This window comes from Pteropus vampyrus, unplaced genomic scaffold (assembly GCF_000151845.1).
Source record: "Pteropus vampyrus isolate Shadow unplaced genomic scaffold, Pvam_2.0 Scaffold290, whole genome shotgun sequence".
NCBI lineage: Eukaryota > Metazoa > Chordata > Mammalia > Chiroptera > Pteropodidae > Pteropus > Pteropus vampyrus.
The window spans coordinates 197,097-220,249 of NW_011889071.1; the positions used below are offsets into that span (position 1 = coordinate 197,097).

Here is a 23,153-nt window from a genome sequence, read left to right on the forward strand (position 1 = left end):
TATTAACCTTAAGATAGATTTGGTTTTTAAAGTTTAGTAATTTGCAATAGTGATAGCCTGTAAGTGAAGAGAATATGACAAATCGATTTGGTTAAAATAAGAGTTAAACAGAGATTTCAAAAATATCATTTTGGTTATCCTTAAATCATGACTTCTGTATTTGGTGTGGACTTTCTGACCACTTATAATTCTAAGACTTGTGACCATTTTAATTGATAATGTTGCTTATTTCAAAATGAAACAGGACATTTTTTCATAAGAACTGACAACTAATATGTGAAACTAAGGGAAGACATAAAACTTGGAAGTATTACAATTTGAGCTATGGAATTTGTTGACTAAATTCTTTTCCGTTTTAGAAAATGGAAGTGTCCAAGTTGGAGAATTATTACCTTGCAAGATATGTGGAAGAACATTTTTTCCAGTGGCGTTAGTGAGTACCTTTTTCCTTTGCCGTTTGATGGATCAGTGATTGTTAAATACTTCTGGACAGGTCTCATGGGAAGAACCTCTGTGGAATGATTTGGAGAGAGACTGGCTGATGTTCTTCGGTCTGGAGTACCCTTTCCATCCGCGTCATCTTCCAGAGTGGTCTTGCCCGCAGAGTTGCATCGCTCTGCCAAACCTCTCTATTAAAATGTCCTTCCCTTTGTGAGAATAATAACAAAAACAACATAAAACTCAGAAATGCATAATAGCATATTTAAAGATACAGAATATGATGTCTGGGATTTACTTTAAAGTACTTCAGGAAAGTAAGCTGCGATATATGAAATATGATTTCTAAAACATTTGCAATTATTGAAGCAAGGTAATGAATAAATGAGTAAACTATTCTCAATTCCTACAAAGATCTGAAATAGTCCAAAGAAAAAATGTTTCAATTAAAAGTGCCCCTAAAATATATTATGCATTCTTAATATACTTTTAGATACTTAGTATATACACATAAAAGCGCTTTTAACTGATTTTAATATCAAATAGCTAGCTATGTAGAGACTACGAAGAAAATGCCTACACACCTTAAATATTTTGTTTTACCTTCAAATATGAATATAGATTTATTACTATTGAGATGTAGAATAAAGACTATTTTCTTTTAATATGGATTTGCTAACTAGAATTCTGCCACATTGCATTTTGCATCTTACCATTTCCAGTTTGTTCTTTTAAAGTGAGGAATTAATGATCCAAAAATGTCCAGCGACTACAGACACCTTTTAAATAATGACAACTTTTTTCTTAATCCTTTAAAAATGTCTTGCCCACACTTAATTTAGTGATTATTTTTGGTTATCAATTCACTATTTTTTCAAGCCAATTTCAAAGCATTCAGCTGAGTTCTCACAGAAGAAAAAGGTCCTTTTTTGGTCCTCATTTATTGAGCTAATATTTAGTAAATGATGTAATCATGGTATTGCCTGCAACTATATAAACATCCATTGGGTCCAAGCACTGCATACTTTTGACCTATACAACTCAGTATGAGAAGAGATGTCTACTAGAAAGTCGCCTGCTAGCCACACTCTTATTTTTTTAATACTTAAAAGGTTTTATTCTAACAGCTATAATTACAGTGCTTATTTGTCGAAATGAAAACTGAAATCAGGTATGTAAAACAATTAGTTACTAATTGTTTATAGAAAATATGAGAGGCTCCATGATACAGAACCAACCAGTGTAGAGATTTCTTCTTTTCCCAGGTAAAGTTTGACAGTTCCTGCTTGTTCAGTCAGTGTTTATCAAAATATAAAAGAAACAAGTACATTTTGTGCACCGATGTCATCAGTCAACAGATTTTATTTAGCAGAGGGAGAATGATTATTTATCTGATAGGTTAACTGGAGGTCACTTAGAGCTTCCATTGTAATGTTTTTAAAACAAATACATGAATGATTGAGTTGGCAGCCATGTTAAAAAAAAAATCAAACTATAGGAGTAGATTACTAGATACCTCAAGAAAAATCCTTGGTAAAGAAAGAGAGAAAACTTAAGTTCCAGAAGAGAGAAAAGGGATGATTGTGAAGGAAGGGTACCAATCTAATCACTTTGTCCTATTATTTTATATTAACTTTATCTTAACTTACTCCTATTATGTTAAATTTAGTAATCCAAACTACTGCGAATATATTTTTTGTAATCCTAGCACTAATGTATCCTCCATTCACGTTCTTTTTTTAGCATCTATTTTCAGGTATTTAGTAATGAAAATACTTTTTCCCACTTAGATAGCTTTGACTTGGTTATATTATTATCCTATTCTTAGCAGTGTGAAAACTAGGAGAATATTAACTCAAAATTGAAATCTTATTTAGGTATTATTATTTATTGTTTGTTTCATCTTAAGGTTTTTAAACTGGTCTCAAATGACAATTTAAAGTTTTTAGTCTTTCCTTCTGTAGAGAAGAAAATGATACATTGCATTTCTTCATCTGAACAGAAAAAACATGGACCCATTTGCCAGAAAACTGCCACTAAAAAACGGAAGACTTTTGATTCAAGCAGACAAAGAGCTGAAGGAACTGATATTCCGACAGTAAAACCTCTTAAACCTAGGGTAATTATATAACTTTTCAACAGTATGAACCTTGTTGCTATATGTATTGAAAAGAATTACAATTCTCTGTTATACTAAGATTGAAGAACAAACAGAATTTTGTGTCATGTTTAGAAATGATCAGAAACTTATTTTAAACTTTGCAAAAGAGAGACCATATTACTGTCTCAGGCTCTAGCTATTACAAGGAGGTTTTTGTAGCATTGGAGAACCACTTACTTTGCTACAGGCTGGAAATAATTAAAAAGTCTTCACAAGTTCTTTTATGTCATTATAAATTACCTCAGATATAGTTAAGTATAAGTTAAAATCTCTTTTACCAGTAGCGTAATCCCTGTATACGTAAGTAGAGCTATTACTTATAGACATCTTGGCATAATAGATAGTGATTATCTTGACTGATCGTCAGTGTTTGTGATCTTATTATACTTTCTGTGGAAAAGTTTTATCAGTTACTCAATTGTCTACATATAGGAATTATCAGTTTATTTTGTCTTGTGACCAAAGCAATGAATCTCCTGTAATAATATCTCCTTAATACCACCTCGGATATGTACTTAAATATACTTAAATTAATCTTAAGATTAATTTATATGCTTAAATTAATCTTAAGAAAAAGCAAAGTAAAAACCATTGTTTTACATTAAGTAATTTATATTCTTGCTACTTAAAGTGTGGTCCATAGAGCAGTAATATCAGCACTACTTGGGAACTTGTTAGAAACGCAGAATCTCAGGTCCCACCCAGACACATTCCATTAGAATCTGTGTTTTAACATAGACCTTGGGTGAGTCACATGCACATTAAAGTTTGAGAAGCAGTGAGTGTATTAGATTTTGAACATGGCACTGTAGTTCTCAGTATCTTTACCTGTATCAAGGAAATCCTACAAAATCAGCAGAGTGAGCAAGCAAACACAAACACTATTTTTGGAGAAAAGAAAAGCAGGCAGGATCCGCTGACTGCGCCATGCATGTAAGGACTGCCCAGAGCAACTGAGATCCAGGAGAAGCTACCCATAGAGGAAGTGCAGGAATTTACCGGGGGCGTGGGTGGGGGGGCACCCATGGCCCAGAATCTGGGAACTTGCCACCTTCAGGGTATGGAGTCTCCTCACCTTAATGGCGAGGGGTCTTATCAGGAAGTATATGGCCGTTGTTTACTGCAGCCAAGGCAGAGACCCGGATGAGTTTCAGAGACTCAGACAGAAACGGGAATGAGCCTGGCTGGGATGCACAAACGCCAGGAGGGAGGAAGTGAGGAATAGAGAGCTGAAGAGGTCCAGCCAATGGCAGTGACAGAGGCGCTCAGAAAGCGTTAGCTGGGGGTGGAAGGGACACCCTTTCTGAAGATGGGGGGCCACTCTACAGGGCTGTGTCTTTTTTCAAGCAGTGAGTGTGGGAACTGAGGGCAGTGGCTGGCGGCAGCAGCCCTCCTGGACCCATATTGTAGAGAAGCAGAAGAGGCACTCCAGATCACACACACAGACCTCGTTTGCATGTGTATCTGATCAGCAGAGGACAGAGCTGCCCTGGGCCTCTCCTCCCTAAAACCCCTTGCGAATGGCTGTGCCAGGAAAACCTTAACTCACTCAGTGACAGGTGATGAAAACCGTGGGCTCAGTGGTGATACAGGGGTGCTACAAGGAAAAAGCAGAAGGGAGCAGCGAAACTAACCAGCACATGGCTAGCACTCATCATGAAGCAGATAAATGTTGCCATCACACATTTCACCATAAAACAAAAGAACGAAAGAATCGGTCATCTCAAACATGTAAATGTGTGTAATTATACTGAGTCGAGGTTTTTGCATCTATACTCATGAGAGAGGTGGAGCTATCTTTTTTTTTTTTTTAATGAGAGTTCTGTTACTGTCATAAGGCTAGTTGGAAAGTTGTCTTGTTTTCGGTTTTTTTTTTTTTTAAGAGTTTTTTAAAAGATTGATGCTGTTTTTTTCCTTAAATGTCTCTAAGAATTCAACAGAAGAGGCGTCTGGTTCAGGAGTTTTCTTTGTGTATTTTTTAATAGTAGATTCATTTTTAGAAATGTGTAAGACGTGATTTTCTGTTCTGGTGTCTATTTGGTTGTGTTTGTCAAGGATATTGTTCATTTCATTTTAATTGTCAAATTAGCATTAAGTTTCTTTATAATATCTTCTTTCTCATGTTTGTAAGAACTGGATCATGTACTATTTTACGTTCTTGGTAATTTGTATTTTTTTGTGTGTGTTGCCTTCTTAGTGTTTTTAAAGAACCACCTTTTGACTTCGTTGACTCAACATATATTGTTGATTTAAAAATTAAAACAAAATAGAAATAGTCGGCTATTTCAATAATATGACAAAATAAATCTTTCGGAGCCCATAAGCCAGCATCATGTTTAGTGAAAAGGTCCTTAGAGGTAGTTCTGTTAGAGTCGAGAGCAGGATTCAGCTCCAACCCATGAAGTGAGTGTTGGCCGATAGCTGTGTAGGGACTGGAAAAATGAGGATAATACTGCTGTTGTTAGAGATGAAAACTCAAGAGAATCAACTAATATAATACTACAGTTAATAAGAGAAGTCAGTGAAGTAATGACGTCTGATGTTAATACACAGAAATTACTAGGTTTCATATTTCAACAACTTGTAACAGAAAAATGAAGAAAAGACCCTTTATAAAAGAGCACCAAATATAAAATATTTAGGAATAAACCTTATAATAATAAAGGTACAGGACTTCCACAAAGAATATTTTTAAAAAGTACTGAAAGACAAACGCTTCTTCAAATGGAAATATATCTCATATTCTTGAATGAGTATACTTAGCATAATAAAGATTTAAGTTCCTTAAGTCATTTGTGACTATAATGTTTAGTTTTTCCTGTTAAAATATGGTTTCCAGTTAAAAAAAAATTAGACTAGCCGATTCTAAAGTTTCTATGGTAAAATATACATACAAGAATAACCAGAAAAGTTTGTAAAAGAAGCAGAATGAAGGAGGTTACCCTACCAGATATTAAATATTTTTATAAAGTGTCAATATTTAAAACACTGGTACAGTCACAATAATGGAACAAAAAGGAAGTTCAAAAATAAGTTCAAATACAAAAGAGAATATAATAACTTGATATCCCAGCTTAGTGGGGAAAAGCTCATGAAGAATGGGATGGCGAGGCAGCTGCAGAGCCGTGTTAAACAGAAAACGAAGTTGAATCCGTATGTGACACCGAACATCGCGATGAATTCCAAATGAGCGAGATTCACATTTTTTTTTTTAATGAAGCCACTAAAGTAATAGGTGGAAACATGGAAGATTTTCATTTACTCTGGTGTGAGATTGGACTTTGCTGACTGTGACTACAGATCTAGAGAACAATAAAGATTTATAAATTAAACTACATTTAGAAAGTAATTCTTTATATCAGAAGACCCTTACATAAGGTCAAAAGACAGACATAGTTTTTGTGGAGGATTGGGGCTAATCTCCTCTAAAGAGTGACTGGAAATTGTTTAAAGAAAAAAAAAGACCAGTATCCCAACAGATAAGTTGACCAGACATATAAGCAGTTCACAGAAAAGGCAATACGAATGATTCTTAATGTTATGAAAAGATGCTCACTTTCTTTCATTGTAAGAGAAAAGCCAGTTAAAACCATAGAGAACTGTTTTTCACCTTTCTCTTCAATTAAAAACCCAAAAGTCTGATAATATGCTTCGTTGAAGAAACTATGGGAAAACTGGGAAATATACTCTTAGTGGGAGCTTAAATGTGTGTAATACCTACAGAACTCGATTTAGCAGTGTCTATCACAATTGCGATTGCATTTTAAAAACATATAATACAGTTGCATAAAGTTTTTTTTGTTTTTTTTGTTTTTTGTAATTGTAAATTTTGGAAGGAGACCATTTAAGGACACCTGATAAGAGAACATTTAAAGTAATATATATGGCATTTCCTCAAATTTTATCTCAATTTATTTCAAAAAGAAGTTCTGAAACTATTTTTCTTTATTTATAGCCTGAACCACCAAAGAAACCATCTAACTGGAGAAGAAAACATGAAGAATTCATTGCCACCATAAGAGCAGCTAAAGGCCTTGATCAGGCGCTTAAAGAGGGGGGCCGGCTTCCTCCTCCTCCCCCACCTTCTTATGACCCCGGTATGTGGAGGGTTGTTGACGGAAATTTTAAGTTGTTACTAAACTTAATTCATAATAATGGAATCTGATGAAGTATAATCTTCAAAAGCTTTGCTGCAAAATAATGGTGATATTCCAGGCATTTAGACTGATTAAGACACATCAGTGTGGAACGTAGAAATGCATTATCTTTTTAGCTCAATACTTTTATTTAAACAGTAAGCATTATAATACCGTTTTTTACATCATTAGAGTAACTGTTAAGTGTTAGTATTTCAGGACTTATTTTAATCATGCTCATTGCGGGTTGAAATGTACTCAGTCGGTAAAATTCAGAGTTACGATGCCCAGATCTTTGGAATCTTCTCATCCAGAAAGGAAAAAAATAATATTGCTTCTAAAATGTACAGTTCACGTAGGCAGCTACCATATGGACTGATATATCTAAATTATGCCCTAAGCTCATGTATTATATTTTCTTTCTCGGGTAGATAAAAGTTGCTTGTCACTGTTAACAAGAGTAAGGCAGGATGCTGGCAACACCATACGTGATATTAAGACACTGAAAGATTTAAAGTAGCACAGTCGACACTTTGTCATTGGTTATTAGAGTGGCCTAAAGAGACAGTTATTTTAATGTAAAACGTTAGCCACATTAAAATTGTGGTAGTATTCTACATTGAGACTTATTTCTTAGTAAAGAGAAATTCCTTTAGGAAATCCAGGTATGATAATTTTTGACATTTTATTGTAGAGAAGTTGACAAACTATTTCTATGAAGGGTCAGGGAGTAAATAGCTTACGCTTTGGAAGCCAGAGTCTTTCTCTTTTGTAACTATGCAACTCTGCCTCTGCTGGAAGATATCAGCCACAGTTATGTAAATGAATGGCATTGCTGTATTCCAATAAAACTTTATTTGTGAAAACAGGCCGCAGGCAGTCTGGATTTGGCCCAGGGGCCCTAGTTTGCCAACCCCTGTACTAGATTAATTAAATGTAATGCCGTGAATGTCTTGGGGATGTCCCGACTGGGTTTGGGGCTCTTCTAACTCTCCCTTACTTTTCCCCATGAAGTTGAATTTTCTCTCTGTTTCGGAGGTATTTATATGTTACGTCTTATCTAACGTAACTATATTTTTCATGTTTACATAAGTCAGTGAGAGTGCCCGTTCTTCAGGATAATTTGGGCTTTAGAAATTTTTTAATCTCTCAGAGTAAAACAACTTTCTTATTAGAAATTTTAGACTTAACCACTAATTAATTAGCATGACAAGTATTTGAGCTTCAGATGAGTATAAATTCTAAAGGACAGACTCCCTCTCAAAAAATAAACACGTTGAAATAAATTCAGATTTTTTTTGATACTGATAAATTTTTATATTCATGTCTTCTCAGTGTCTCTAAAAGTTGAGATCTTTTACAGTGCTACAAAATGCTACAAAATTTGGTAATTTAGAGATTTAATTTAAAAAAAATTTTTATGCACTATAAATTGAACTTTAGAATATTTTATCGAGGAAACATTTGCTTTTAAATTTGAATTAATTATGTTAATGAGGTATGTTCTTATCACTTCTTTCATCTGATAGAACCTCTACAGGAAAATAAAACTGTGTAAAGTTGATTAAACTATTTCTGGACAGTTTTCCTCTAATTGAAGTAAAGGTTTTAACATATTCTAAATTTTAAAATACATTTTTAATGTATTGAGTTAATACTGCTTAACTAGTTAACCATATAAAAATATATATATATGATGAAAACATGGCATTATAGAGGCAAAAAAGAAATAACATTTTTCCTCTACTTATTCATTTTTTGTACTTAGGATTTATCTGTTGGTCTTCTTCCCTCTCAAATTTGATTCTAAGTGGGAAGAAAATCGGAGTTTATTATATACTAGCAGACTTTTTTCCGAAATGTCTTTACTAAGTTTAGATAAGTCAGGTCGGGTGATTATAAGGATATGAGGGTTTTTGCTTATCAAATGTTGTTACTTATGCTTACATGGTGAATTAACGTTCATAAAAATTTAGAATTCCTTATGTCTCATTTCAAGTATTATGTTATTAATCCGTTTCTTTTTTCTATTTTAGATTATATTCAGTGTCCGTATTGCCAGAGGAGATTTAATGAAAATGCAGCTGATAGACATATAAATTTCTGTAAAGAACAGGCAGCACGTATTAGTAATAAAGGCAAATTTTCTACTGATACCAAAGGAAAAATGACCTCTCGGCCACAGGTGAAATGCTCAACTTACTCATTTCTACAAACAAACGAGAAAATGACTTTTCAAGTTCACTGTTTTGGTTTTATGCTTTACAGAATATTTAAGTACAGTTTTCTCACCTGCAAAAATTTATATCTTACTGTTCAGGGATTTAGTAAGCAATTTGAATGGCTAATTGAAAACTTTAATATGAAATGGACTCGAGTTAGTAGAGACTTGAAATTATACAGATTTAAAGAAGTGTTCGGGAAAAAAGTAAGAAAATAAGTTAAAAATAGGTTAAGCAGATTCAGAGGAAACCAGAGGAATTAGAAGTGTGAGAAAATGGTGATAAAATCCATGTTTGAAAGTCACATAAGTCCTGAATGTTTTCATGTCGTAGAAGAGACGAGATGCAGCTCAGTAAGGAAGGGGTCAGATTATCTAGGTCAGGGGGACAGCCGGTTACTGAGAGGCAAGTGAACATGTTTTAAACAAGAGGCATTCAGAGTGGTGTGTGGATTCAGTAGGGAAACTAACCTGGCTGGTTCCTGCTGAAGGTAACAAGCGATAGATAAGGTGGGCTAGGTTCTGGACAGCTAGGAAACCTGACGATAAAATTGAGTAAAATGATAGGAGGCCTAATATATAGAGCGGGGAAATATTCCTTTTTGAAAGGAATGTTCTGCTTCTTTCTATTTGTAAGCCACAAAGTTAATAATAATACGTTTTGTTACGTACATAAAAATCTTAGTCCCCGGTACGAAATGCTACCAGGTCCCTGCTGAGACTTGGCGTCTCGGTGGGTTGCGTGCTATGGCAGCGCCCTTTGTCCATGCTGGTAATTTTGCTCGTCTTTGGCACGTAGCACAGATGCGTGCATCATCAATTCTGTTTCTTAACCCAGTTTTATAGACCCTGTTTTTAGTAGACATGTCTGATATTTTGACGAGTCTCTGTTGGGTCTTGTTTTCCATATTGTTTTTAGTTTTAATACCTTTCCTAATGTCTTTGTTGATATTTTAATGGGGGAGACTGATGCTAACAGATGTTCTTTTAAACCAGAAACACCTCTTAGGTGTTCAAAGCAGCTGTTTTTATGTGGCTCATCTCCTAAGTCTTCTAGTCATTTGTTCATGTGACAGTTATTGATGGTTTTCCCTTCGCCGAGTGCTTTTAAATTTGAGTTCTGGAATAATAGTTCCAAATTCCAAACATGCATGCTGTTTGAGTGCGTGTGTCAAGATTTTTTTTTTTTAAGGTCGCATACTGAATTTCAAAAGGTTATGATGTTTGACTTTAACGTTTGTGTTTAGCCAGCAGCTTTTTAGTAGTAGTGCATCTTAAATTTTATTATGATTATTGGTATAAAATATGATTTGATTTTTGAATATTAGGTTTAAAACCAATTTTCACATAAAATCCTAAGCAGTTTAAATAATGCAGTAAGCCGAATCTCAAGTTCACGTGTAAGTACAGGAACCACCCTACAGTTGGAACATGGACTGGACCCAAGGCGCATGAGTCTTACTTAATAGCTGTCTCTCTTCACATTGGGGAAATCTAAAAAGGCAGCTGTCGTAAAACTTGTCCAGACTGATATATACTCTTAAGAATTTTTATCAGGAAATATGGCTGGATTATGTACATGAAATATAAAAACACATGTGAGAACATGTAAAAATCATGACCTTTAGTGCTATCCCACCAAGTAAGCATCATTGGGCGTTTCTAAGTCTTTCTGTTAATCCTTGCTTGGCGTTTAAAATCTAACACTGAGGAAATACTTTCCATGAAACCGTTTCTCCCACTGTGAGCTGGGAAAAGGTGCTCCTAGTTTATTTGAGCAGTGGAACCTCTGAGCCAAATTTTAGCACACCAGTTTTGAAAGGGAGCACGTTTTGGGAAACCTCTCTAAGGTGACACATTTTAATCCACGCTTTCTCGACGTGGCTGACTCAGTAGCTAGTAAAAAGATTGCTCATTTCAGGGAATGTGAGCTTTTGAAATACTAGTTTATAACCCCTAATCAAAAACGAAGTTGATAAAATATTTTCCTTTCTTTATTTTAGTATAAGCCGCCTGCACTTAAAAAGTCAAATTCTCCTGGAACGGCGTCAGGATCGTCACGGTTACCACAACCAAGTGCCATTAGCAAGACCATTGTAGGTAATGAGATCCATAAAATCACTATTCTTTCTTTTTTTCTTTCTTTCTTCCTTTTTTTTTTTTTGTCATAGCGTTAATAAAGAAGGAAATGAAGATAGTGTTTTATTCTGTATCATTAAAATAGATTTATAATTAGCAAGGGATGGAGAGCATAAGTAATTATTTGGGGGTAAAAATAAAGTAACTTTCAGTAGCTTCTACTTTAGGTATTTTCTAGTACTTTGTTTATTTATTTATTTATTTTTTTTGGCTTAAAGGTTTGTCCTTGGTGTGATTATTGATATAGCATCTGTTCAGAGTAGTTGACCATGTTCTTGTCTTGATTCTTTGACCAGAGTATTTTTCTCTCATTTCTGCCTATGTCTGAACTTGATAGTTGTCCTTAATAGACAAATGACTAATGGCTTGAAGAAGATGTCGACCAGCGAAGTATACCTTTATTCATATGTAAATTGTAAGAAAGAAATATAGAAATTAGAAATGAAGGATGCTATATGTTATTCTCTGGAAATTTCATTTTTTTAAAAAATAACTTGTTTTGATTTATTGCCACTAAGATTTATTGCCGTTAAAGCATCATTTTCCTTGTCGGAGGCTCTGTTTTATGCGATATTCTTTTCAGAGCGTATTAACACTGATACTGTTTTTATCGCAAGGTGCGCCTTCAGGTAAAGCGTCTTCCGTTAGCGGCCCTCTGGGAAGCAAACTTCAGACCTCATCGCCCTCTCATAAGGGGGTAGCAGCCCCCCACGCAGGGTAAGTCTACACCGAACTTAATTTATTAGCTATCTATCCATCTATATGACACTAAGGTTTTATTTTGCTTAGATAATTGGCTTTTTCATTAACCTTAATTTTTTTTCTAAGTTCATTTGCCTCTTTAACATATTGCTGATCAGAACCACAATCACTGCTATGAAGGATCTAAATTAGTATGACCATATTGAAAGACAATCTGGTGGCATTTATCAGGAGTCTTAAAAAAATCTAGATTTTTGATCGAATAATTTTACTCTAGGAATCTAGTCTAAGGAAATTATTTGAAATACGGAAGAGTTTTGCGGTAACCGTAATTTATTAAGCATTATGTATCAGGCACTGTGCTAGACATTTTACATGTATTTTTATTAAAGTCATCCCACTACCATATGATGAGAGATTCAAAAGCAAAGTAATTTGCTCAAAGCAACACAGCTGTTCAGAGTTGGAAACAGGATACAAATTGGGCTATCAGTAGCTCTAAACATTGGTCACTTTTCATGTGTTTTTATTATAATGTAAAAAATATAAAATCACCTAAAGATGTCTAGCTTTGTTGGAAGAGCAGATTTTGAAAATCTACAGAAGGTTATTATACAAGCATAAAATATTTATAAATTTTAATAGGATGATTCCGCTATACCAAGAGGAATAAAGGATACAAACTCTATGTTAACTCTGATAGAAACTGGAAAAATATGTGTAAGCAAAAATGTGCTGAAATAGTAACAGTGGGTGACTTTTTTTCTTGTATTTAATACTAACTACCTTTTATCTTTCTATAGTTTTATATACATGGCTTTCAGTAAAGTAACATAATTAAGCTTTCAACAATGACTTTCCTATAGGAAAATTGTTGATGACATTAGAGACTTTAGTAGAAGGCCTCCTATTCCAGTAGAAACCCACTTTCTCTGCCATTTTGATTTCAGAAAATTAAGAATTACTACATAACCTTTAGAATGAGGGATTATGTCTATATCTTTAGAAATACTGATAAAGTTGATTTAAAAATATAGCACACATTATTTTCAGATATAGGTTATTACTTTAACTTTTATTTATGTAGGAAATATATACGAGGGTTTATATCAAATAAGTGTAATTGCTTTTTGCTTTCTAATTTGGACTATGTAGAAAATGCAGAAGCTAAAAGGAATTTAAGTATTCTAGAAAAAGAAAAAAAAATCGGCTAACAAGATCTGATTAGTTAAGTGTTTTTTCTTTTTGGTGTGCTTCCAAAAAGAAGAGACAGGCTATCCTTAAGAAAGAGAGGTTATCAGGAGAACAGGTGGTTGAAAAGTAAAAGGTTCTCATCTTCCCGAGGTAAAACCTGACTTGATTGTTTTTTTCTTCTCTACTCGGTTGACTTAAATATAGACATAACCACGTGTGTTTTAACGTTACAAAGCCTTTTTACCCATATCACAGAGAATTGCCTTCCATTTTGGTTTATAGTATTTGTTTGTAGTGTTATTTATAGTTTCATTTACAGTCGATTATGAATTAAAAGCTGATATTTTCGGTATCTTTCTTATCATACTGGGAATTTTATCAGTTGGCAATATTAGGTTGTACTGACTCCCAGCATTCTTAAACAGGGCGTGTGAAGCTGGCTGGTATCATCAAAAAGAGTTTGCATCAGAGAGCTAGGCTTCTAGGACCTACTGTGCCACTGAAGAGCTGTATCACTTTGTGCATGCCTCTTTCCTGCGTCTCACTCTGACAGCATTCTGTGACTCTGCTTAGACCTTGACAACTGATCGAAGAAAATCTGATTAACATTTACACGGTCCCTAGGAGAAAATCTGTTTGTACTAACAACAAAGATTTTCTAGCACGAAATCTTACAGATTCTCCCACATCATGTTAAATCGTCAAGCATAACTGTTCAAATCCCGATTGTCCATTTGTACGTGATCCTCGCATGTTAGAGGAATGTTTCCAGCCAGTAGGAAGAGAGTGATGGCGTTTGTTTCTGGCTAACTTATGACCCTACTAGCTGGAACATTACTATATCACTGTGTTCAATAGAACCATTCACGACGGTCTGTCTAGTGGCAGACTCCATTCGTTTTTTTTGTTATCGAGGCAGCGATCTGTTTGTGTTTCCCGTGCCATAATGAAAGCCCTGTGTCTGCCTGGCTCGCAGATGTAACCAGAGAATGTGGTATAAAGCCCAGCAGCAGAGACACACAGTGCATTTTTAAAAATAATTTGTTTTTTTTTAGTAATAATCGACGTACAATATTATATTAGTTTCTGGAGTACAAAACAGTGATTAGACATTTACGTAACTTGGGAAGTCATCACCCAGATAAATCTAGTATCCATGTTCTTACAGTATATAGTTGTTACAATATTATTGACTATATTCCCTGTGCTGTACTTTACATCCCCACGACTGCTTTGTAACTAACAGTTTGTACCTCTTACTCCCTTCCCCTTTCTCCCCCATTCCCCAACCCCCCCTCCTATCCAGCAACCATCAGTTTGTCCCCTGTATCTATCTATGTGTTTGCTTTGCATGTTCATATATTTTGTATTTTTAGATTCCACATATAAGTGAAATCATGTGCTTGTGTCTTTCCCTGTCTGACGAATTTTACTGAGCATGATACCCTCTAAGTCCATCCATGTCATTGCAGACGTCGGGATTTCCTTCTTTTTTTAGCTGAGTAGTATTTCATTGTATATGTGTACCATTTCTTCTCTATCCAGTCATCTATTGATGGACACTTAGATTGCTTCCATGTCTTGGCTATTGTAGATTATGCAAGGAACATATGGAAGCATATGTCTTTTTCAATTAGTGTTTTGGGTTTCTTCTGATAAATACCGAGAAGTGGGCATACCGGGTCCTTCTTTGTGTCTTGTTATAGCCTTTGTTTTAAAATCTTTTTTTTTTCCTGGTGTAAGTATTGCTTCCCCTGCTTTTCTTTGTTCGCTTTCATTTTCATGAACGGTCTTCCATTCCTTTGCTTTCAGACTCTGTGTGTCTTGGGTCTGAAGTGAGTCCCCTGTATGCAGTATATGGAATGGTCTTGTTTTCTTAGCCATTCCGTCTTTTGATTGGAACAGTTAATCGACTTACAGTTAAAGTAATTGTTGATAAATATGTAGTCATTGCCATTTTGTTAGTCATACTTTTTATCTTTTTTTTCTTCTTAAAGAAGTCCCTTAAAATTTCTTGTAGTACTGATGTGTTGGTGGTGAACTTCTTTAGCTTTTTCTTCTCTGAGAAGTTCTTATCCTTCATTTCTGAATGATAGCTTTACTGGATGGATTAATCTTGGTTGTAGGTCCTTGCTTTTCATCATTTTGCATATTTTGTGCCAATCCCTTCGGGCCTGCAAAATTTCTATTGAGAAATCAGCTGACAGTCTTATGAGAGCTCCCTTGTAGGTAATTAATTGCTTTTCTCTTGCTGCTTATAAGATTCTCTCTGTCTTTAACCTTTGGCATTTTCATTATTATGTATCTTGGTGTGGGTCTCTTTGGATTCATCTTGATCAGGACTCTCTGCACTTCCCTGGGTTTGTATGTCTTATTTCCTTCACCAGGTTAGGGAAGTTTTCCATCATTATTTCTTCAAATAGGTTTTCAATTCCTTGCTCTCTCTCTTCTCCTTCTGGTACCCCTATGATGTGAATGTTAGTACTCTTGATGTTGTCCCAGAGGCCCCTTACACTATCTTCATTTTTTAGGGTTCTTTTTTCTCGTTGCTGTTCTGATTGGGTGTTTTCTGCTACCTTATCTTCCAAACCGCTGCTGATTCGGCCCTCTGCTTCTCTAATCCGCTCTTGAGTCCTGCTAATGCAGTCTTTATTTCAGTGATTGTGTTCTTTTCTGCCTGGTTCTTTGTTATGTTCTCCATCTCCATTTTTATGTTTCCTGTCTCTTTGTTGAAATTCTCGCTGATATCCTTGAACATCCTTATAACCAGTGTTTTGAACTCCGCATCTGCGTATCTCCATTTCATTTAGTTCTTTTTCTGAAGTGTTGTTCTCTTCTTTCATTTGGGACGTTTTTCCTTGTAGCCGCATTTTGGCTGCCTCCCTGGGTTTCTGTGTATTAGGCAGGGCTGCCATGTCTCCCGGTCTTAGCAGAGTGGCCTCATGTAGTGGGTGTCCTCTGGGGCCCAGTGGCGCAATCTCTCTGGTCACCTGAGCCAGGTGCTCCAGGTGTGTCCCTTGTGTGGGTTGTGAGCACACAATAAATTTTTGACAAATAATGAGAAAAATAATGAATTAATAAATTCAATACCTTGTTTGTCAACCTGTTGACACATGATGGAATCATGGTTCTGGGCTGATGGAATAAATATGTGAAGTTTGTATGGAAGCTATTATTTCCATTGACACAGATGATTCAGGATAGATTAAAGGGTATAAGACATCTGGTTAGCTGAAATGTTCAAGAAATTGAGCATCCGCTGAGATTAGTAAAATGGAGTAATTTTAAAATGTGACTTGGGATTGTTTAAAGGTTACGTATACATAACCTTTGTTGTGGTCAGCTTTAATCATGCATACTAGTGGCATGTAATCTTTAGCATATTTTGGAGTCATACTGCAGAAAAATTCATCTTTGCACTTGGGAAAATTCTCATGTTTGAAAACTTTAGACATCCTGTGGTCCGACCGATTTTAACAGATTTTTTTTTTTAAGCAGAACAGAAGCTCATAAGATTCTCTCTGTCTTTAACCTTTGGCATTTTCATTACTATGTATCTTGGTGTGGCTCAGGTGACCAGAGAGATTACACCACTTAGCCCCAGAGGACACCTACTACATGAGGCCACTCTGCTAAGACCGTGAGACACAGCAGCCCTGCCTAATACACAGAAACCCAGTGGAATTTTTCCCCATATTCTAAAAGATGATTATCTTTAATCCTAGGAGATTTTAGAATTATGATGCAACACAGAGCTTTTAAATAAATATTGCCACATTTGAATTGTGTCACAAAGTTTACATAGTCATGCCTTGAAAATTGTGTTTTCTTAATGGTTAATTACCAGCTTAAGTGGATATTTCAGCTGCTAATTTTGAATAGCTGAATTATCAAATTTCAAAGCTTTTCTTCTGTTCAGTTACTAGGAAAACAGAAGTTTACTTTGGAGCAACAGAATGCATATAAGGAGCATTTCTTAATACAAAAATTGAATTTGGTTTCTCATACTTTGTATTAACAACAGTAAGAAATAAATACCTAGTTTTTAAGTACATGTCATATGAGTAGAAACAGGCTTTCATCATTAGCCAATCTTTTGGTGGATGTGAATTATGTTTCTGTGGAACATTAGATTTTTATGAACTTCTCTGTCTTTTATTATTGATCTAGAAATACCTAACACAACCTGGAAACACAGAGTTTGGCTTCTTATGTGGATAATGATGATTGACCGTTGGATTAGGGCAGATGACTTTTCCATGGAATTGTAGACTAAATTATCTGCATAAGATTGATAAGTTTAGAATCAAAAGTGGAAGTAGGAGACATTAAAGTGCCTCAGAACATGGTGATGATGGAGGTCTAGAAGGATACACAATATCACCTGGTAAACTTTTTCCCAGCATTACTTCAGAAGTCATCTTTTACTTATATCTCTATCTACTGGGCTTGCTACAGTTTTACAAGACTGAGTGGCTTTTTTCCTAAGAGAATTCGCTCTCATGGTATCAGCAAGGACCTTCGATAAATAAATTTCACATTAGAAATAGGTTGATATTATTGCCAAATATTTCTAAAAATGTGCATTCAGCTATAAATATTTTGAAAATCCACCAAAATATTATCTCTCTAGATACACTACTCGTATCATGGAAGTCACATGCAACTGCAGATATCATTTTAAATTAAAAAATCTTGGTCAAAGTAGAAGTGTTCATCATCTGTAGAAATGTGTTACCTTGACAAAAAGTAATATGTTTTCATTAAGGAACACAAGATAATGTAGTGATATTTATCATAATCTTTTAATATATGGTAAAATAAATCATCGTTGAAATCTGCTTTTCATTTAGATTTTTCAAAATCTTAAAATACTAACATCCTCTCATAGAAGAAATTTTGATGTTTTAGAGCAGGTGATGTTTTTGAATCATGGGCTGAGGGCCAAATCCTGCTCAACACCCGTTTTTTATTGGAATGTGGCCACGCCCAGTTGCTTTGCATTGTCCTTAGCTGCCTTCGTGCTGCAATGACACAGTTGAGTATTTGTGACAGAGACACTCTGTAGCCTGCAGAGCCTGAAATACTTACTGTCTGGCCCTTTACGGAGAAAGTTGGCCACTCCTTCTTTGGGAATAAGTTAATTATTGTAGGAATTAGTTATTTATAATTTGAAGATAAGGGTTTTAAGGATTCTTCATTTACTCCCAAAGATGGAACTGTTATTTTTTAAGCCATGTGGGCTCCCTAGGAACTTTGACCACAGATTAACGTTCCCTGGAACCAATGCGGTTTTTTAACTTTTATTCTTCCGACACATTTCTGTGGCTGAATGGAAAGAACAGTGAGGGCTTGAAAAAACACTTTCGTGTTGACTCCAGCCAAATCTTTCCTAGAAGGACATGCTCTTGAATGTTACATCGGTTTGAAATTCTGTCTGCACCAAATGCCTGCTATGAGGGCGTGCTTGGTCAGCTTCAAAACATCCTCCTCCCTTTCCATTAGCAGCAGCAGGACTCTTTCTGATGAACGGATTTGTTTATTCCTGCCTTAATTTCTTTCAGACCTTGAGTGTATAACAATTGTCATTACTGAATTGGAACCTTTAAGAGATACTGGCATTAAAGCGCTCTAAAAGCGTAGATATCGATAGTTCCATAATGGGGTACTACCACGGTGAAATTATATTCCTCCAACTTTGTAAATAATTAAAAAACATGTAATGCAGTCGACTTGTCATTCTACTTTCCCAACATTTATTGATTCTCAAAGTAACCCCAGGTGTAGATGATGGATGAATTCAATATGAAAATCAGCAGATGTGCATTTTTTTCATAACTTGAAACATCTAAGGGCACTTGAGATCAAAGCAAAACACATAGTAGACGCAGGCTTCCTGGTTTCTGTATTCATTTTATTCACTTCCTTAACTGACAGTTTGCAAGACAAGACAGAGAAGAAATGTCAACCAAAGAGCAGTCAGTTGGGTCGAAGCCTTAAATTCTTTTTGGTAAAATCACCACTTTTGCAAAGATTTCAGTTTTTTTCCAAATTTCCCTTGATCTTTTTGCTGTTTTAACTTATTTTTAGTGCTACTAGAGGTTGAGGCACAGAAATAAAGTTTAATAAAAAGGAGACGTGGGAAGGTAGCATTTATGTTCACTAAAATAAATGTGAAGATGGTACATGAGAAACAATCTGCCACATCCGTGATCTAGGTTGTTTAGGAAAAGATTTAAGTATTTGAAAGTTCTTCGTTCATAAGCTAATATTTTTAAAGTTTATTTAATTACCCCAAAACTGACTTTTATTACATGCTATTTAAAAATATATGTGTAGTCAAGATTTATAAATATATAAATATATACATGTAAAATCTTGACTGTATTATTGAGATTTATAAATTTAGTTTTGGTTATACTTTGATATTGGCATAGTATAAAGTAGCAAATTATAGAAGAACATAAATTTAAGTGATTTTTAGTTTACGAATGACATTTATTTCTGTTTAGCCTAAGTAACATTTGAATGCTTGTATATTTATACATAGATATCTACATATATAGATGTATAGATATAGATATACTTATGCACACATACATACATACATACACACACACATAGGTAGCTAGGTAGATCAATTGAGTTCAATTTATAACAGGTATATGGCACTATATATTGTCATGGGAACCTGCCTTTCAATTAGATTTTCAAAATCTGAAAATACTGGTCATCCTCTCATAGAATATATGGAATATTCTCATTAGATAATTACCTTTAGATTTTTATTAGGTTTTACATATCTCCTTTTCAAACATGAACTTTGTTGTATCATATGTAAGATTTGAGTAGTTCTTATCATATTAGAGGAATCTTTCTTAAAAATGTAGCTTAAAATTTTCAAAATTATAATTTTAGTAACTTTCTGAGGAAGAAAATAAAATATTTTATTCCTTTTTTCAAATTCACAGATTTGTTTTGTTCAAATAACAATTTGAATAATAATGTTTTGATAATGGTTAAACAATTCAAAGAAAAATCTGACTTGTTTAAATTCCAAAAAGTCGACTTTTCCAGTTATCTTTCAGAAATAAAATGAACCATAAGATTTAATCTCAAACATTTTAGAAATTGTTTAATATATATATTTAATGAAGGCATTTTTTAAACTTTAAAATGTTTTAAATAATGTGAACATCACCACCTGCAAAATATTAGTATCAACGTTTACAAAAAAATGCCTGCTCTCTACAGGATACTAAAAGAACATAAAAATGGATAAAATGTGCCCCTCCTTAAAGACCCTTATAACCTAGAGAAATGAACGGATTCTTTTTAGATTCTAAACTCCATATGAACAAGCACCAAGCCTCTCTTATTTACCAGTATATCGCCAGAAAGTAGCACAGTGCCTGACACATAGAGATGCTCAGGATTGATACAGTCAGTGAATAAGTGGAACAAGCAAATAAGCATCCCTTAAAAAGAGTGTAGTTTTAGAGTTAACGAGCAGTGATATGTTATTCAGTAGTCATTTAAAATAGTTCTCCTAATTTCATAATTTTCCCTGCTCCCTACCATGAGTGTATATGGGTTGGTGATAGTATATATGACTCAATTATTTGCTTGATGTAAAACAAGGAAATATCTACAGACCAGCAATTCTTGTATCAACCTCTGGATGGATATCCTTTACACTTTTGGCATGGCCAGTAGCATTTTTACACGTTATTTTTCACGATGACCGTGTTTTTTTACATAGGATCTTGTTTTACTTTTCCCTGGATAGATTTCAGAAATAGTTATTCTTTGTTAGAAAGTCAAATGGAGTAAAGATATAAATATTCATTTGATTTCTTATTTTATATTTGGAATTTTAAAGTACAGGGGAAATGATAAAATAATAAGAAAAAGGGAAAGGGTCTGTGAATTCAGGGACTGGAAACAGTGAGGTTACTCGAGAACACCATAAGGACAGGCCTCCCATCTGCCTTATTTACTAGAACAATGACTTTCAGTTCACTGCTAGCTTCACAAATTTTACTTGAAACAATAGTTTTAAGTGTCTTTGTTGATTCCACTGCCCTGTTCTGTATAAATGGGGCATTTGTTTGGATGTTCATCAGAACGGATAAGGCGGCCTGCATAGTGAGAATGTTCATATCTAATAGTGGACATCGCATGAACTATCTGAGGGTTCTTTTAGGCATTGCTCCTAACCCTGACAGTCAGATAATTAAGAGCTTGGGTACTTTTCTGATGAACCAGAATAATGTCTTTAAAAACATTTTATATATATATATATATAAAGAAACAAATGGTAGCAATCTCCTTATGGGTGCCCCTTTATATATTTTAATAGTAAGATGGACAATTTAGGCCCTCCACTTCGAACTGGAAGACATATGCAAAGGTTGTATGACAGTGATACAAAATCAGACAGTGCCATCAAAAGACATGAGTTATTACCCATTTACAAGTAAGTATTTACAACTCAGTTTGGTTCATCTTTTTCAGATATTTCCTTAAAAGCTTTATGTAATAGAGCACTATAAACTTGTATATTCCTATACTTAAAAAAAATCTTATTTTAATCATTTTTAAGCTAGGAAGTGTTAAATAATCTTCTGGGACTTAAAACACTTTGATTTTTGGTGAATGTTTCTATCGTCCTAAAGCTATTTTAGAGCATACATTCTATTCCATTAAATTTTAATTTTTAGAAGGTGGAAATATCAGTCACCTTTAATAAGTATTATTTTTGTGAAGTTTTTTTTAGAAGTAGTATTTTTGAAAAGAGTAGAGGGAATATTATGCTATATTATACCAATATTGCTAGATTATCTTTTAGTTAAGTAGACGATGAATTATTTTAAACAGGCAGGAAAAAAAAATCTTAGAAGACATTTCATACAGGAATCCTCAGTCTTTCGTTAGATAGTGATACAATTCCACATAGAACAGAGAAAGCACGTGGCAGTCATTCCGGAACGCTTCCACGTAAGTCTTGAAGCTTTACTAATTCGAGCTCCAATACAAATCTAACCTCATTATAAAGTGACGAAATTTAGGGCTTAATAAGTTAAATTACTTATTAAAGTTGAAATCATGTTATTAAACGGATCACTTAGTTAACTTTTAAACCGAGGCCTACTACAACATTCTTTTACCAGGTATGAAAACTAATAATAAATTTAGCTAGATACACACTAAAATGGGAGAAGTCTCGAAGATATGACCAGCAGCATGCGTTATTGTCAAGTAGCAAATAAGAAATCCTAGAAGGAAGAATCTGAGCCCCAAGCTGGTTTTCTCTGTAGAACTGCTGCAGTCCATATGCGCCGAAGCAGGTCTCAAAGAAACACTGACCAGCCGTGAGCTAGATGAAGTGCAGTTTCAAAATCAACCTTCTGTAGCTGCTGGCACCATAGCAGGCAGGTTGCACTTCTCAGACTGGCCAGAGGCTGGGGCAGCATCCTGCAGGTACCAATAAGGGCCGTTTCCGAGCCTCTGAGAATGGTTCTTGACATTCAGATTCTGCCTCTTAGAGGATGTTACTGGAAATGCACGGTTGCCATTTAATAATGGCAGCTATTCTTTATAATATTATTTTTTAATTTTCTAATTATTAGAATGACTTTTAATTATTGATAGGGTGAGATTGCGCATGTAGGTGCATGGGTATGTTTGTTTTATCTGTATATCTCATGTACATATATGAAAGCGATAGGATTTCTAACAAGATTCTGTTCTAGAGCCAAAAAATGAAAAAATGCATCCTTCCTAGTCTTTTTAGGAATGTCACTGGAGGAGCTGCCATTCTTTGGCAATGATTTTTTTTTTTAGAGCTCGAATCTCTAGGAAGGCACCGTAGCAGTTCTGCGCTGTCCCTGAAGGGGGCTCCATAAAAGCAGAGTGAAGTGTCCCTCGCCGGTGGACTCGCACTAACCGTTTGAGGCCGGGGTCACCCATCCCTGCCTGCACCGAGGTGCTCTTTGTCGAAGTTTAGAAATAATTGAAAGGAATTATTTGATGCAGTCTCTCTTTGAGTGACAGCATTGCATACTAAATATAAGATTCGTAGTACAGGTTTTCTAAATTCAAGTTGAAGTGCTCTGGCCATGTAATAGCTTTGCAAATTACTTAACCTCTCTGAATATGC

At 34.9% G+C, this 23,153-nt stretch overlaps 1 protein-coding gene across 4 annotated transcripts in view; it reads left to right on the top strand.

The window, feature by feature from the left end:
* The window catches only part of ZC2HC1A (zinc finger C2HC-type containing 1A), a 38,038-nt gene that overhangs the window by 8,456 nt on the left and 6,429 nt on the right, over positions 1-23,153 (top strand). The window contains exons 2-8 of one of the 4 annotated variants that reach the window (XM_023521072.1): positions 360-433; positions 2,441-2,557; positions 6,555-6,696; positions 8,772-8,920; positions 10,960-11,056; positions 11,713-11,812; positions 21,354-21,470. In XM_023521072.1, coding sequence (XP_023376840.1) covers positions 360-433; positions 2,441-2,557; positions 6,555-6,696; positions 8,772-8,920; positions 10,960-11,056; positions 11,713-11,812; positions 21,354-21,470 — 796 coding nt within the window. The remainder of the gene's footprint in view (positions 1-359; positions 434-2,440; positions 2,558-6,554; positions 6,697-8,771; positions 8,921-10,959; positions 11,057-11,712; positions 11,813-21,353; positions 21,471-23,153) is intronic. The other 3 variants (XM_023521073.1, XM_023521074.1, XM_011376252.2) reach the window with 3 other exon arrangements.